The 12,543-nt window shown below is 54.7% G+C and overlaps 1 protein-coding gene across 2 annotated transcripts in view; it reads left to right on the top strand.

Annotated features, from left to right (window-relative positions):
* Positions 1–12,543, top strand: part of KCNG2 (potassium voltage-gated channel modifier subfamily G member 2) — an 80,147-nt gene that overhangs the window by 54,213 nt on the left and 13,391 nt on the right. For both annotated transcript variants that reach the window (XM_033178454.1, XM_033178455.1), the window contains one exon: positions 4,701–5,367. In XM_033178454.1, coding sequence (XP_033034345.1) covers positions 4,741–5,367 — 627 coding nt within the window. In that variant the 5' untranslated portion in view covers positions 4,701–4,740. The remainder of the gene's footprint in view (positions 1–4,700; positions 5,368–12,543) is intronic.

Raw genomic sequence — 12,543 nt, 5'->3', positions numbered from 1 at the left:
GTTTTGGGGTTTTAGCTCTTACGTTAAGGTCTTTGATGTAGCTTGAATTAGTTTTTATATACAGTGTGATGTTGGCACCTGTCTTGGTCCATTCAGTGTTGCTATAAAGGAATACCTGAGGCCAAGTAATTCATTTTAAAAAGAAGGTTTAATTGACTCATGATTCTGATGTCTGGAAAAGTTCCAGATCAGGTATCTGCATCTGAGGAAGGCCACAGGCGGCTCCAGTCATGGCAGAAGATGGCACGGAGCTGGTGTGTGTGGAGACCACACAGAGACGGAGGAAGCAAGGGGCTAGGGGTGCCAGGCGGGCTCAAGAGCCAACTCTGGAGTGAACTCATAGAGCGAGAACTCGCTCATTACCACGAAGATACCACCCAGCCATGCGTGAGGGATCCGCCCCCATGACCCAAACCCCTCCCATTAGACCCCACCTCTGACATTGGGTATCAAATTCCAATATAAGATTTGGAGGCCAATATCCAAACGATAGCAGGGTCCAACTGTATTTTTTTTACATGTGGATAACCATTTGTTGGAGACACTATTATTTCTCCATTGAATAGTCTTGACGACCTTGTCAAAAACGAACAGACGGTGGGCTCATGGGTCATTTCTGGACTTTGGATTCTGCTCCATTGATGTTTGTGTCTCTATTTATGCCAGTCCTACACTCTCGACTGCCGTAGCTTTATACTTAGCTTGAGTAAGCAGTAATGGACTAGTCCACGTTCGCATTCCCATAAAGGAATACCTGAGATTGGGTAATTGATAAAGAAAAGAGGTTTAATTCGCTCATGGCTCTGCAGGCTGTGAAGGAAGCCTGGTGCCAATGTCTGCTTAGCTTCTGGGGAGGCTTTGGGAAGCTTCCAGTCACGGCAGAACGCAAAGGCGGAGCAGGCACGTAACATGGTGAAAGCAAGAACAAGGTTGGGGGTAGGTACCACACACTTTTAAACGAACATATCTCATTTCGACACGAGATTTAGGTGGAGGCATGTAATAAAATGATATCAAGTAAATTTGAGCCCTCCAACTTTGTTCTTTGTCAAGATTGTTTTGGCTACCTTGCATTTCCAATAGAATTTTAGGTTCAACTTGTCAATGTCTTCAAAAAAGTTACTGAGATTTTCATATGGATTGGATTGACTCTGTTGATCAACTTAGGGAAGAGTGCTATCTTAACAATATTAGGTCTTCTAATACATGAGCATGGAATGTCTTTTCATTTATTTAGTCTTAAAATTTCTTCCTGCAATGTTTGTGGTTTTCAGTTTTCAGTGTAGATTCCAGTTTCCACTCTCCGGTTAAATTTATTCCTAAGCATTTTATTCTTTCTGGTGCTCTTATAAATGGAATTTTTTAAACTTCCTTTTCTGGTTATTCATTGCTTTTGTATAGAAATACAACTGATTTTTTATACTGATCTCATGTCTTGCAATTTTGCTGAACCCATTCTCATAGTGGGGTGTGTGTGTGTGTTCTTTAGGTTTTCTGTACATAAGACCATAAGAACAAGTCATCTCAAAATATAGTTTTGCTTTTTTCTTTTGAGTCTGGATGCCTTTTATTTATTTCTCTTGCCTAATTTTTCTGACTAGAATTTCCAGAACTATGTTAAGTAGAACTCATGACAGCAGGCATTTCAGTCTTGTTCCTGGTCTTGGGGGAAAGAATCCAGTCTTTCACAGTTGACTATGAAGTTAGCAGTGAGTTTTTCCTATGCAGACTTTGTCATGTGGAGGAAGTTCTCTTTTAGTCCTAGGTTATTGAGTTTTTTGTTTAATCATGAAAGGATGTTAGACTGTGTCAAATCCTTTTTCTGCATCTATTGAAATTATCACGATTTCATCCTATAAATACGCATGTTATATTAATTTTTGCATATTGTGCCACCCTTGCATTCCTGTGATAAATCTCTATGGTAAATGATCACATGGTCATCATGTATAATCCTTTTAATATGAAGCTGGATTTATTTTGCTCTTGTTTTGTGGAGGATTTTGCCTCTGTTTTCTTTTCTACCTTTTTTTTTTTTTTTTTTTTGAGATGGACTCTCATTTTGTTACCCAGGCTGGAGTGCAGTGGCATGATCTCGGCTCCTGAAACCTCCATTCCCAGATTCAGGCAATTCTCCCTGCCTCAGCCTCCCAAGTAGCTGGGACTACAGGCGCCCACGACCACACCCGGCTAATTTTTGTATTTTTAGTAGAGACAGGTTTTTGCCATGTTGGCCAGGCTGGTCTCAAACTCCTGACCTCAGATGATCCACCCTCCCCAGGCTCCCAAAGTGCTGGGATTACAGGCATAAGCCACTGTGCTGGGTCTTTGTCTTTAGACAGTTTGTGGTGCATCAGTGTGGATGTCTTTGAATTTATCTTACTTGGAGTTTGTTGAGTTTCTTAGATGTGTAGATTAATGTTTTTCATCAAATTTGGAGGGTTTTCTTAAACCATATTTCTTCAAATATTCTTTCTTCCCTGTTCTCTCTTTCCTTTCAGGACTCTCATCATGCAAATGTTGGTACATCTGATGGTCCCACAGGTCTCTCAGGCTCTGTTCAGTTTTCTTCAGTTTTCTTTCTGTTCGTCAGATAGGATACCATCAAATGACGCATCTTCAATTTCTCTGACTATTTCTTCAGCGTGTTCATAGCTGCTGTTGAGACCCTCTAATGAGCTTTTCATTTCAGCTAGTATACTTTCCACACCAGAATTTCTATCTTTTTTTATAACTTCTGTCTCTTTATTGATATTCTCTATTTGGTGAGACATCATTCTCACAAATTCCTCTAGCTCTTTGAAGGTATTAAACAAGCTTATGTGAAGTATTTTCCTAGTGAGTCCAATATCTGTGTTTCTTCAGCGATATTGTGTTTTAGTTCCTTTTTCCTGTCTATGAGCTACACTCTTGTATTCTTTGCATGCCTTGTAATTTTTTGTTGAAAACAAGATTTTTAATAAGTGGCAGTTCTGGAAATCAGACTCTCCCCTCTCCCCAGGATTTTCTGTAGCTGCTGTGGTTTGTTGAGTAACTTTGAGTAACTTTTGTGAACCAAGTTTGTAAAGTTCATCTTCTTTGTCTGATGTGGCCACTGATGTCTGTTCCATTAGCTTAGAGGGCAGCAAGTGACGCGACATAGATTCTTTTTTTTTTTTTTTTTTTTTTGGGACGGAGTCTCGCTCTGTTGCCCGGGCTGGAGTGCAGTGGCCGGATCTCAGCTCACTGCAAGCTCTGCCTTCCGGGTTCACGCCATTCTCCTGCCTCAGCCTCTGCAGTAGCTGGGACTGCAGGCGCCGCCACCTCGCCCGGCTAGTTTTTTGTATTTTTCAGTAGAGACGGGGTTTCACCGTGTTAGCCAGGATGGTCTCAAACTCCTGACCTCGTGATCCGCCCGTCTCGGCCTCCCAAAGTGCTGGGATTACAGGCTTGAGCCACTGTGCCCGGCCGCGACGTAGATTCTTAAACGTCTGGAATGAAAACTAAAAGTTGTTTTTGCAGATGGGCTGTGTGTCTTGGAGCCACCTTCAGCACTCAGCCAGGCTGGTCAAGCCTCTGTCTTATCACCTCCTGCTCGCAGAATCTGAAGGTCAGTCCCAGGAGGGACTTCAGGGACTTCGCGGGATTTTCCCGTCATGTGCGCAGCCCAGGCATGTGCGTGGCATTCCAGATTCCCGGGAACTCTTAGAACCTTATCAAGCCCTTATTTCGCAAATCATCTCATTCCCCAGCCTTTCAGCCCCAGCTTTTTGTCTACCTGTGGTCCCAACTATAACCCTGAGGCAGCAAATGGCTAAAACACTTTTCCATCAACGTTTTTGACACACACTCCCCAGGTGGCTGCCTTTGCACAGACAGACTTCCAAGAAACCGGAGATGAAGGCGGGCGTTTGAGCCCATCTTTCACGGAGCCACAGTAATTATGATTCCTCAAGAATGAGGCCTGCAGCTTCCCCTTCCAGTGCTGCTACTGGTACCAGAAATGCAGGCTGTTGTTTCAAGGCTGCCGCGGAGCTGGGGCGCAGGGAATGTTAAACGGCGACAAAGCTTATTATTGTGACCAAGACTCAGCTGTTCTTTCTCAGTGCCCCACGGCTGGTGCAGGCTTTTGGTTAGTTTCCAGAGTTCCCAAAAAGCTGACTCTTGACAGTTTTTACCAGGTTTTTCATTGTGTTAAGGTAGGGATGGACTTTTGGAGCTCCTTATTCTGCAGTTTCTCCGCCTCACAGAGCCCGGAACGCCGTTTTCCGGCAGGTCCCCTGGCTGATTCCGACGTGGTTAGTTCGCAGGGCACACCGTGAGAAACTAAGCTGGGACTGCGTCTCTTCCGCCAGACATCGCGGCGTCCTCACTGGTCGGTGGGGTCCGCCCTCAAACATCTGGCTCTTTGGAGTTTGAGTCGATCTGTGAAAGCTCCGTTCGATCCCTGGTTCCAAAGCCGTAGTGTGGGAACCCAGCTGTTCTCTTGGCGATAACTCAAGGCGGGTCGCCACCTGGCGGGGTCCGCTGGACGCCTGAGGGTCCCCCATGCGGACCAGGTGCAGAGGTCGGGCCTGCGGGGGAGACGCAAGTGGGCGGGCGGAGGGGTCTCAGAGCTCACCTCCGAGGCTTCGGTGCCGGCCGGTCCCTGGATCCCCGCGGGCGGACGCGCTCCCCCAGCTCAGCCCTCGCGGCCCTAACGCGCTCTTTTCCTTTTGCAGGAGCCCGGCGGGAGCCCCTCGGTCCGGTCTGGCCCGGCGCATGGAGCCATGGCCCTGTTCCGCGGGCGGCGGCGGCGGTGGGACCCGCGCCCGGCACGTCATCATCAACGTGGGCGGCTGCCGCGTGCGCCTGGCCTGGGCCGCGCTGGCGCGATGCCCCCTCGCGCGCCTGGAGCGCCTGCGCGCCTGCCGCGGCCACGACGAGCTGCTGCGCGTGTGCGACGACTACGACGTGAGCCGCGACGAGTTCTTCTTCGACCGCAGCCCGTGCGCCTTCCGCGCCATCGTGGCGCTGCTGCGCGCGGGGAAGCTGCGGCTGCTGCGGGGCCCGTGCGCGCTGGCCTTCCGCGACGAGCTGGCCTACTGGGGCATCGACGAGGCGCGCCTGGAGCGCTGCTGCCTGCGCCGCCTGCGCCGCCGAGAGGAGGAGGCGGCCGAAGCGCGCGCGGGGCCGGCGGAGCTCGGGGCGCAGGGGAGCCCGGCGCGCGCCCTGGGGCCTCGGGGGCGGCTGCAGCGCGGCCGGCGGCGCCTGCGCGACGTGGTGGACAACCCGCACTCGGGGCTGGCGGGCAAGCTCTTCGCCTGCGTGTCCGTGTCCTTCGTGGCCGTCACGGCCGTGGGCCTCTGCCTGAGCACCATGCCGGACATCCGCGCGGAGGAGGAGCGGGTGAGCGCGGCCGTGGGTGGCGGGGACCGGGGCCGGAGCTGGGGCTGGGGTCTGGGTGCGGGGAGGCGGGTGGGGGAAGGGGCTGGAGGCAGCCATGGCCAAGGCCTAGGACTGGGCTGAGGGCTGCCGGGGCCGGGGTGGGCCGGGGCGGGGCTGGAGGCAGCCGGACCCAGGGAGCGCAGCTGATGGTGATCTTGGCCAACCCCCACCCCCAGCGGGAGACAACAGAGGCTCCAAGTTATGGTCGGTTTCCAGACGCAGTATCTGCTCCACAGGCCTCCGCCGGAACTGCTTAGCCCATCAGTTCCTCAAACTTTGAACAACATGGAGCTAAAGTATTGGGTATCCGGGGCCTAGAGAATTGTGTGACATTTGGTCATTCTAGACCATGGAGACCCAACCGCATTGTTCCAGGGCTGGAGGAGGACAGTGCCAGGGCCAGGCAGGCCTCTGGCTATGGAACCGAGGTCTGTGTGCTGAGACGGCTGGGTGCTGAGGTCTGGGTGCTGAGAAGTCTATGTGCTGAGAGGTCTGGGCGCCGAGAAGTCTGGGTGCTGAGGTCTGTGTGCTGAGAAGTCTGGGTGCTGAGGTCTGTGTGCTGAGAGGTCTGGGTGCTGAGAGATCTGGGTGCCGAGATCTGGGTGTGGATCTTCCTGCCCCTGTCTTAGACTTCCTGCCCCGTCCGTCCTGTCCCACTAACCTGAGAAGGCCTGGGCAGAAGTGTGTGACCTTGTGGGTTAATCTATGTTACCATGAGGAGACAAGAGAAGGCGAAAGCTTGCCAGTGTATGTCATGTTTGGGGAAGGACCCTGAGCTCTGGGCCCTAGGCCTGGGGGTTTGTGTTGTTGGAGTGGTGAGATTCATGGAGAAGGGGCTGTGACTGTGTCTGAACAGGCATAGCTGAGTGTTGCCCTGAAAAGGTCTTCCTGCATTTTCCGACGGCCACACCAGGAGGCAGGGCACCCACCAGGTGGGGGTCAGGCACCCCTCCCCTCGGCATGGCCTCCCTGGACTGCGTGGAGGCCCCTCCACCCCTCACAGGGCAGAGCACCCACTGTGAGCACCGCAGAGGCCCTGCCCGCCTTGGGGACACTCGTCATTGAAGGGCACAGCAAGGAGCTGAACTGACCCAAGTGTGCGGCCCGAGTGCAAATCTGACTTAAATGCAGGTTTGGAAGTCGGCTGCCGCCCTCAGTCTGGGTGTGTGGCGGCCCGAGTGCGGATTTGACTTAAATGCAGGTTTGGAAGTCAGTTGCTGCCTGCAATCTGGGTGCCTGGTGGCCGGGCTGCCTTCCCCCATCGTTCCCATGAGGTCCAGGTCCTGACCATGCTTCCAAAAGGTGCTTGAGTGTTTGGCTGTCCTCAGTTGAATATCCAGGAAGGAAAATTCATTTGTGTCACGTTAGAGAATGGGAGAAGTTTGGGCTGCTCCAGCTACAGAAGCCACCCCAGGAACACCAGCCCTGATCTTTACTGTGCACCCCACAACCCCAGATCCTCTCAGGGACAACCCTGGGCTCCATGGCACCCAGTGCTTCACACCCCTGACACACGCCCCTAAATCGCTTGTCCGGGTAAGAAGCAGTCGCCCTCCGCATGGGGCCTGGTGACGTGTGTCTGAGCGTTGCAGCCACTGCTGACCGAAGGTCTTTTTCAGAAGCGATTTGGTTGTGTGGGTGAAGAGCCAAGGAAAGATGGTCCTCACTCCGTCACCCCTGTTCTAAGAGAATATTTCAAAGCATGAGAATTGACGTGTTGGTGATGTAACAAAACCGGAAGCCAGGGTGCTTCCGAGCGTCCAGCTAGGGGCTGGTGAAGGACGTCACCTTCTGTGCACTTGATTGATGAGATGTGGGGAACCATAAAATGTTGGTGATTCCCATGAAAAAACGCTTAGCCCGACTTGCAGTTAAATACATGCTGGATCCCAGACAGTGCAAGTCCCACCCCAACTCAGGCCTCAGACGAGCCAAGTCACTGGCCGACCATCCCGAGCCAGCCGCTGAGGGACGGCAGTGGGACTGTAACTCGGTGCTCCCTGGAGAGCACCTGGGTGCAAGTACTTTGGTGCTGTTTGTCAGGAAACGAGTTCTTGAGAACTAGTTGGTGTCACTGACAAAATGTGAGGTCTGATGGGTAATGTATGGAAGGCTGAGTCCGGCCGCCACGCAGGGTTGGCTTCTGCAGCGTTTCCCGCGCGCACGGTGATGTCCCAGGTGCAAGGGTGGGGGTGAGGGGCCGTGAGTACCCCTACACACAGCTCTACAGACACTGGGGAGACCCCAAGCCGGAGTCCAGCCAGGTCAGCCTCCCGGGTCTCCTGGATGCCTCAGAGAATGAGGGAAGCCGAGGGCTCTGGTTGGTTTCAGTGCCTGCCCTCCGCTGCATCTCCCGCCCTGGGCTGCGACCTGCACAGGGGCAGCAGCTCCGTGTGGGAAAGGCTTGGCACGGGGACCATGGAAACGCCTGGTCCACTGCACACAGTGGGTGCTGAAGAAATAGGAAGCCTCGGTTATCTATGAGCAAAACATGCCAGTGTGTCCCCAGCAACACTCAGGACCTGAGAACCCGGCTTTGTCAGTGTGTGCTTGGCTCTGGGCTGCCGGGACTGGGGGCAGTTGTTGAGTCTGAGCCCACAGGAGACGCGCTGGCCCACAGGTGCGCTGGGACGGCCGTGGGGACCGGAAGGTGGACACCTGGCCCACCCTGCACTGTCCAAGCAGGTGCCGTCCTCTACCTGAAGTCATGTGGGATCATTCACTCCATTGCTGGGCCTTTCTCAGGAGAGAAAATCTGTTCTATCCCAAACCCACAGCATCTTTGTGGCCAGGCATTAGGGTGATTTGCTTAACTGTTTATCTTGCCTGTGGCCACAGAGGTTACAAACCAAATTCTAAACATCTGTGGCCCCAAAAGTTACCCTGAATTCTCTGACCCCCCAAAAGTATATCCTAAACCCAAACACCCCCGCTGCACCCCCAACCTTGCCATCTTTCCTAGGAGAGGTCACCAGTGGTCACAACCTGCAGACACCTCCACCGCCACCACACGGGACAGCCCGCATCCCTGGCTTGGACGTTGTAATCCAGGCTGTAGGGACACGACGGGCCTGAGGTCAGAGCTGGAGTGGGAGTTACCACCCGTTCCCAGCTGGCAGAAGCTCAGCCAGGTGGCACCTCCCACCTCCGGGCCCCAGCCACGTGTGGGTGCTCCCCATTGCCCTCCTGGGACCTCCAGTGAGTCTGTGGCCTTCGGGAGTTTAGGCTGTGGACAGCTATGTGGAGGAGGCCGAGCCACCTCTCTGCTCCCCGCTGTCTGCTCCCAGACGAGGCCCCCCACGCCGAAGGTGCCCTGTGAACGTACAGACAGGATCGCGAGCTTCAGCTGCCGTGGGCCCTAATGGCTGTGGAATAATCGGCAGGGAGCAGTGTCTCTTGAGAAACGTGTGTCTGGGGTGAGATTAGGTGATGGTTGCAATGACATGGTGTGGTTTTGGGGTCCCATGGGCTCTCCGTGGTCAGGATGGCACCCGTGTTGGCTTCCTGCCGGTGGATGTGGCCTGGTGACGCCCACTGTGAGGATCCCGAGCGCTTTGGAGGGATGGCTGGGGGCAGTTTCCGTGCCTGCAGAGCTGCACGTTCCCTCTGCGCCAGGCGGCTGCTGGGTGGCCTGGACGGTGTGAGCACCCACGTGCTGGCTGGAGGCCGGGACAGACTGTGCTCCGCCCACTGGAGACCTGCCCACTGTTGGTGGAGGTTTGTGGCTGGAGGTTGTTTTTCAAAATCCATTGCTTCCTTGTACATTCAGGCTGATTTTTGGCTCTGTAAATTGATTTTTTCTTTTAAACTCACATGATTAAATTAAGACCAGTATAATTAGTTATAGATTTCATGACTGGGATCTGAAGCATTGAATTCACTGAGAACATTTTTGCAACAGCTTTAAAAGCTGGTCGCCAAGTTTCTTCTGCACGTGGGCAGACGTCACAGACACCGAGTCGTGTCAGCTCACAGAGCGAGAGCTTTGCGGATGCCGAGTTGTGCTGAACAGGGTTCTCCGGAGGTGCAGGATGAAAGGGGGTGGCTGATTGGCAGGAGTCAGCTCACCAGGTCCTGGAGGCTAGAGGCCTCGCGCTGCAGTCAGCATGCCGGAGACCAGCAGAGCCTGGGTCTGAGTTCCAGCCCAAAGACCGGCACCGAGAGACCAGGAAGAGCTGCGGTTTCTGTCAAGCCTGGGGCAGGAGAAAGGTCCCAGCCTGTGGCCGGGCAGGAGGAGTCCTTTGCGCTGGGGAGGGTCAGCCTTCATGTCAGGCACAGGCCTCCGGGGTCTGCCATGGGAGTGTTCTGTCCACCTGCACCTGTGTGAGGCTGAGCCTTACGAGCTGACAAATCGCTCCTCCCAGCAGCGCAAAACGTGCTTGTGTCTGTCGCAGCCTGTCCTGTGGGCGACCCTTGGAGCCCTGACTGGCTGCACGGCAAGGACAGACGCAGGGTGTGGACGGGACGTGGGGTGTGGCCTGTCCCTACAGCTGCAGTCAGAGTTGTCCTGGACCTGAGCACTGGGTGGCAGGTTCTGCTTTCAGAGCTGATTTCTTCAACAAGAGCAGGCAGCGGGGCTCCCTAGGGCAGCTGCACTGGGCCGTGGCCCCTTCCCATCCGTGTGGTATAACAAGGGCTGTGTTAGGGCCACGACAGATCCAAACCTGGGGATCTCGGTGGACGTCAGGCGCCCCGTCTTCCAGCAGCATCAAGTGGGCAGTGCAGGACCAGCCGGTGGCCCCGCGTCCCAGGAGGCTCCCACACCACGTCTCCACCCAGGGGCAGAAGAGAGTGGGGAAGGCAGCCCCCTGTGACGCCTTGGCAGAGCCCTGCGTCCGTCTGCGTCCCATTGGCCTGGATGTCTGCGGCGCAGAGGGGCGAGTAGCACCATCCTAACCCGAAGGCCACGGGCCTAGGCAAAGCTGTGGCTGCCCTTTACCAGGGAGGCAGGTTCCAGTCAGCAGTCTCTGCCACTGCGACATTGGCAGCAAACTCCTGCCAGCACCGAGTGAAGACCCACAGCAGATGTGTCACCAGAGCCAGCTGCTTTGGGGCTGCACGATGCCACTGGGCTGAGCTCTGGGAGGCGGGCAGGGCCCGGTGAGGGCAGCAGTCCTGTGCCTGCGGCCAGCCGCCCACCCTTGCAGCCCTTGGCACTCCTGTCGAGGGATCAGACCCTGTGGAGGCTCGTGGAGGCCTGCAAACAGCAGGGCCTAGAAACCCACTGGGCAGGGGATGAAGATAAAGGGCTGCGTTTTCTGCTCTGCTTCCTGTACAAATTTGATGGGGAAAACAGAAGATTTGTGTTTTGGATTTTCACTTTAGTCTGGAAAAAAAAAAAAAAAAAGCTAAAATCTCTGATATAAAAGCCTCAAAGCTTCAGTATTTTTTTTTCTTTCTGAGATAGCGTCTCGCTCTGTCGCCCAGGCTGGAGGGCAATGACGCAATCTCAGTTCACTGCAATCTCCACCTCCCGGGTTCAAGTGATTCTCCTGCCTCAGCCTCCCGAGTAGCTAGGACTACAGATGCGCCACCATGCCCGGCTAATTTTTGTGTATTTTTAGTAGAGACTGGGTTTCACCATGTTGGCCAGGCTGGCCTTGAACTCCTGACCTCAGGTAATCCACCCACCTTGGCCTCCCAAAGTGCTGGAATTACAGGTGGAGCCACCGTGCCCAGCCAATTCTTTTTCCATAAAATCCCTCCCAAGTCTCTGGTCTCTCCTCTTGCCACAGTACGAGGCTCAGTCGGGGGTCTGGCTCAGTTCTCAGACCCTGAGTGTGACCCGCGCTCCCGTCCAGCTCTGGCTCTGACAACGGCAGGGCTTGAAACATTCTCTCCATTCTGAGCCTCACCAAATGCAGATTCTTAAAAGCTGTTGAGATTAAGTTGAATAATTTATGTGCCTTGCTTTGGACAATGCTCAGCACACAGAATCAAACAGCGGGGTCTCTCTCCCCTTTTGCAAACAAGGGAAGCGAAGGCTTGTGTGGCCCCCTGTGTGGTGGCCGGGGGGAGGGTGTGTGGGGTGGGGACCGCCACTCCGTGAGCTGGCGTGTGCTGTCCTCCTCTGGTGACACAGCAGGAGTGGTCGGTGTGCAGAAATAGTGGGGAGATTCACAAAGGGCCCTGCTAGGAAGAAGCCAGGCAGCTCTGCCAGTGGGGCCTGGGGACAGGATGGATGGCAGGGTAGGCCAGGGTGGTTTTGGAAAAGGCAGCACTTGGGCAGGAAAACAGGAATGCGAGTTCTCACTTTGGGTCTGGGTCCCACGCTTGAGGCCTTTGCTGGGGACTGCCCTCTTCCAACCAGCGTTTCTCTGCCTCCTGTCCGTCCGTGTCACTTGGGAGACTTCACCTTTCTTCTTCGTGGACTTTGTTTATTTCTGGGCTGTTGTTTTTTCTCAGTTCTGTGCCCTGCAGGGGTTTTTGTGTGCTCCCCACCTCCCCGGGCCTCCCCTACACTCCCGTTCCCTCTGTCACTCCCCGTGCTGGCGCACAGCACTGCTCCTGCCACCGGCCCCTCCAGCCATCTCGGGTCAGTCTTCCCAGCTCCTCTGCATAGCCACCGGTTCCTCTGAGCACATGCAGGCCTGTGTGCAGCTGTAAGGGGCGTTGGGGAGCCCGGCGCTAGCTGTCCAGCTGTGAGCCCTGGACAGGAGTGTTTTCATGTCCTCAGTGTCTGTTCACAGCATCTGAACTTTGCGATATGGAAAACAGGAGTCTGGGAGGAAAGCAGGGGAGGCTGCAGAGCGCTGTGGTTCAATCTGGCAACAGTGTCCGCTGAGCTGCCGCACTCGGCCGGGAGGCGCCTGGGACTCGGCGGGAGGGGATTTAGCCCAAAGAAGGCAGCAGCTGCGGCGTCCGGGTCCAGCCTGTAAGAGGCGCAGGCCTTGCTGCTGAGGGGACATCCTTGTCAGTGACATGCTTACGCCCAGAGGCCACTGAAGAGTCAGACACGTTTTCGGGCAGCCTTAGGGCCTTGACAAGGATATCCTGAGGGCAGCCGCCTGCCCCAGAACCTCCCAGCGGGAACAGCTGATGTGGTTACAGCCTCAGGTCAAGCGTGGGTTCGAGAGGCCAGGCAGGGCTGCTCTCCTGACTGCCTCGGGAATCCTCGGCCCTCACAGCTCCACCCGC

This window comes from Trachypithecus francoisi, unplaced genomic scaffold, assembly GCF_009764315.1.
Source record: "Trachypithecus francoisi isolate TF-2019V2 unplaced genomic scaffold, Tfra_2.0 Lachesis_group19, whole genome shotgun sequence".
NCBI lineage: Eukaryota > Metazoa > Chordata > Mammalia > Primates > Cercopithecidae > Trachypithecus > Trachypithecus francoisi.
The sequence above is the reverse complement of the archived record's forward strand: the minus strand, read 5'-3'. Positions and strand labels throughout refer to the sequence as shown.